Here is a 683-nt window from a genome sequence, read left to right on the forward strand (position 1 = left end):
TAAGATCAATGTGCATTTGTGCTCCCTGCAAACAAGGACTAAATGTAACATTTTCCCTTCTCTCTATGATCAAGTAAGAATTTCCTTCTTTGGTTCTTTTAACAGATCCATGTGCTTTTACTTTCATTTAAGCTCATGTCACTGCTTGATACTTAGTTTTTATGTGTTGTGCCTGTGCTTTCACTCATCTATCCGTGTTGTTTTTCAGATCTTTATTCAGCAGCATCTCTCACAGTCGGCCCTGTAGAGCAAAGATTAGGCTTTGACTTTGTCAGACTGACCTGCAAGGGAAACTCTACTTGGTGGAGGGTGAGGAAGTTCCCTGAGAATAGCGTGCCGTATTGCAGTGATGTTTGGAATCTAGGAGAATCCGTATGCACACTCTACACAAAAGCTTCATATTCAGATGATGGAGTGTACTGGTGTGAGTCTATGTCAAAACAGTTCAGCAATGCAGTCAACATCACTTTACAGGGTATGTAGAATATTTTTTGTATCTTATAATGTTTCTTAAATATTTCTCTCAATACTCTGTATGTTAAACATTTTTTGTGAAAAAACAGGCAAAAATGTAAATGTTATGTTATCTGTGACACCAAAGTAATATTCCTGAAGATTATCATGTAAAAGCTGCAAAAAGGACCATCTGCAGTAAAAGTATTCACAGCACTTGCTCCACATTT

General features: G+C 37.3%; 1 protein-coding gene across 1 annotated transcript in view; it reads left to right on the forward strand.

Moving 5' to 3' along the window:
* Window positions 1-208: 208 nt before the first annotated feature.
* LOC102205532 (uncharacterized) overlaps window positions 209-683 on the forward strand; it is a gene marked incomplete at its 5' end in the record, with an annotated part of 4,507 nt that continues 4,032 nt past the window's right edge. Inside the window, one exon of the mRNA XM_005755739.1 lies at window positions 209-475. Within this exon, the coding sequence (XP_005755796.1) occupies window positions 209-475 (267 nt within the window). The remainder of the gene's footprint in view (window positions 476-683) is intronic.

Source organism: Pundamilia nyererei, unplaced genomic scaffold (genome assembly GCF_000239375.1).
Source record: "Pundamilia nyererei isolate P.nyererei 1_Seehausen unplaced genomic scaffold, PunNye1.0 scaffold02784, whole genome shotgun sequence".
Classification (NCBI taxonomy): domain Eukaryota; kingdom Metazoa; phylum Chordata; class Actinopteri; order Cichliformes; family Cichlidae; genus Pundamilia; species Pundamilia nyererei.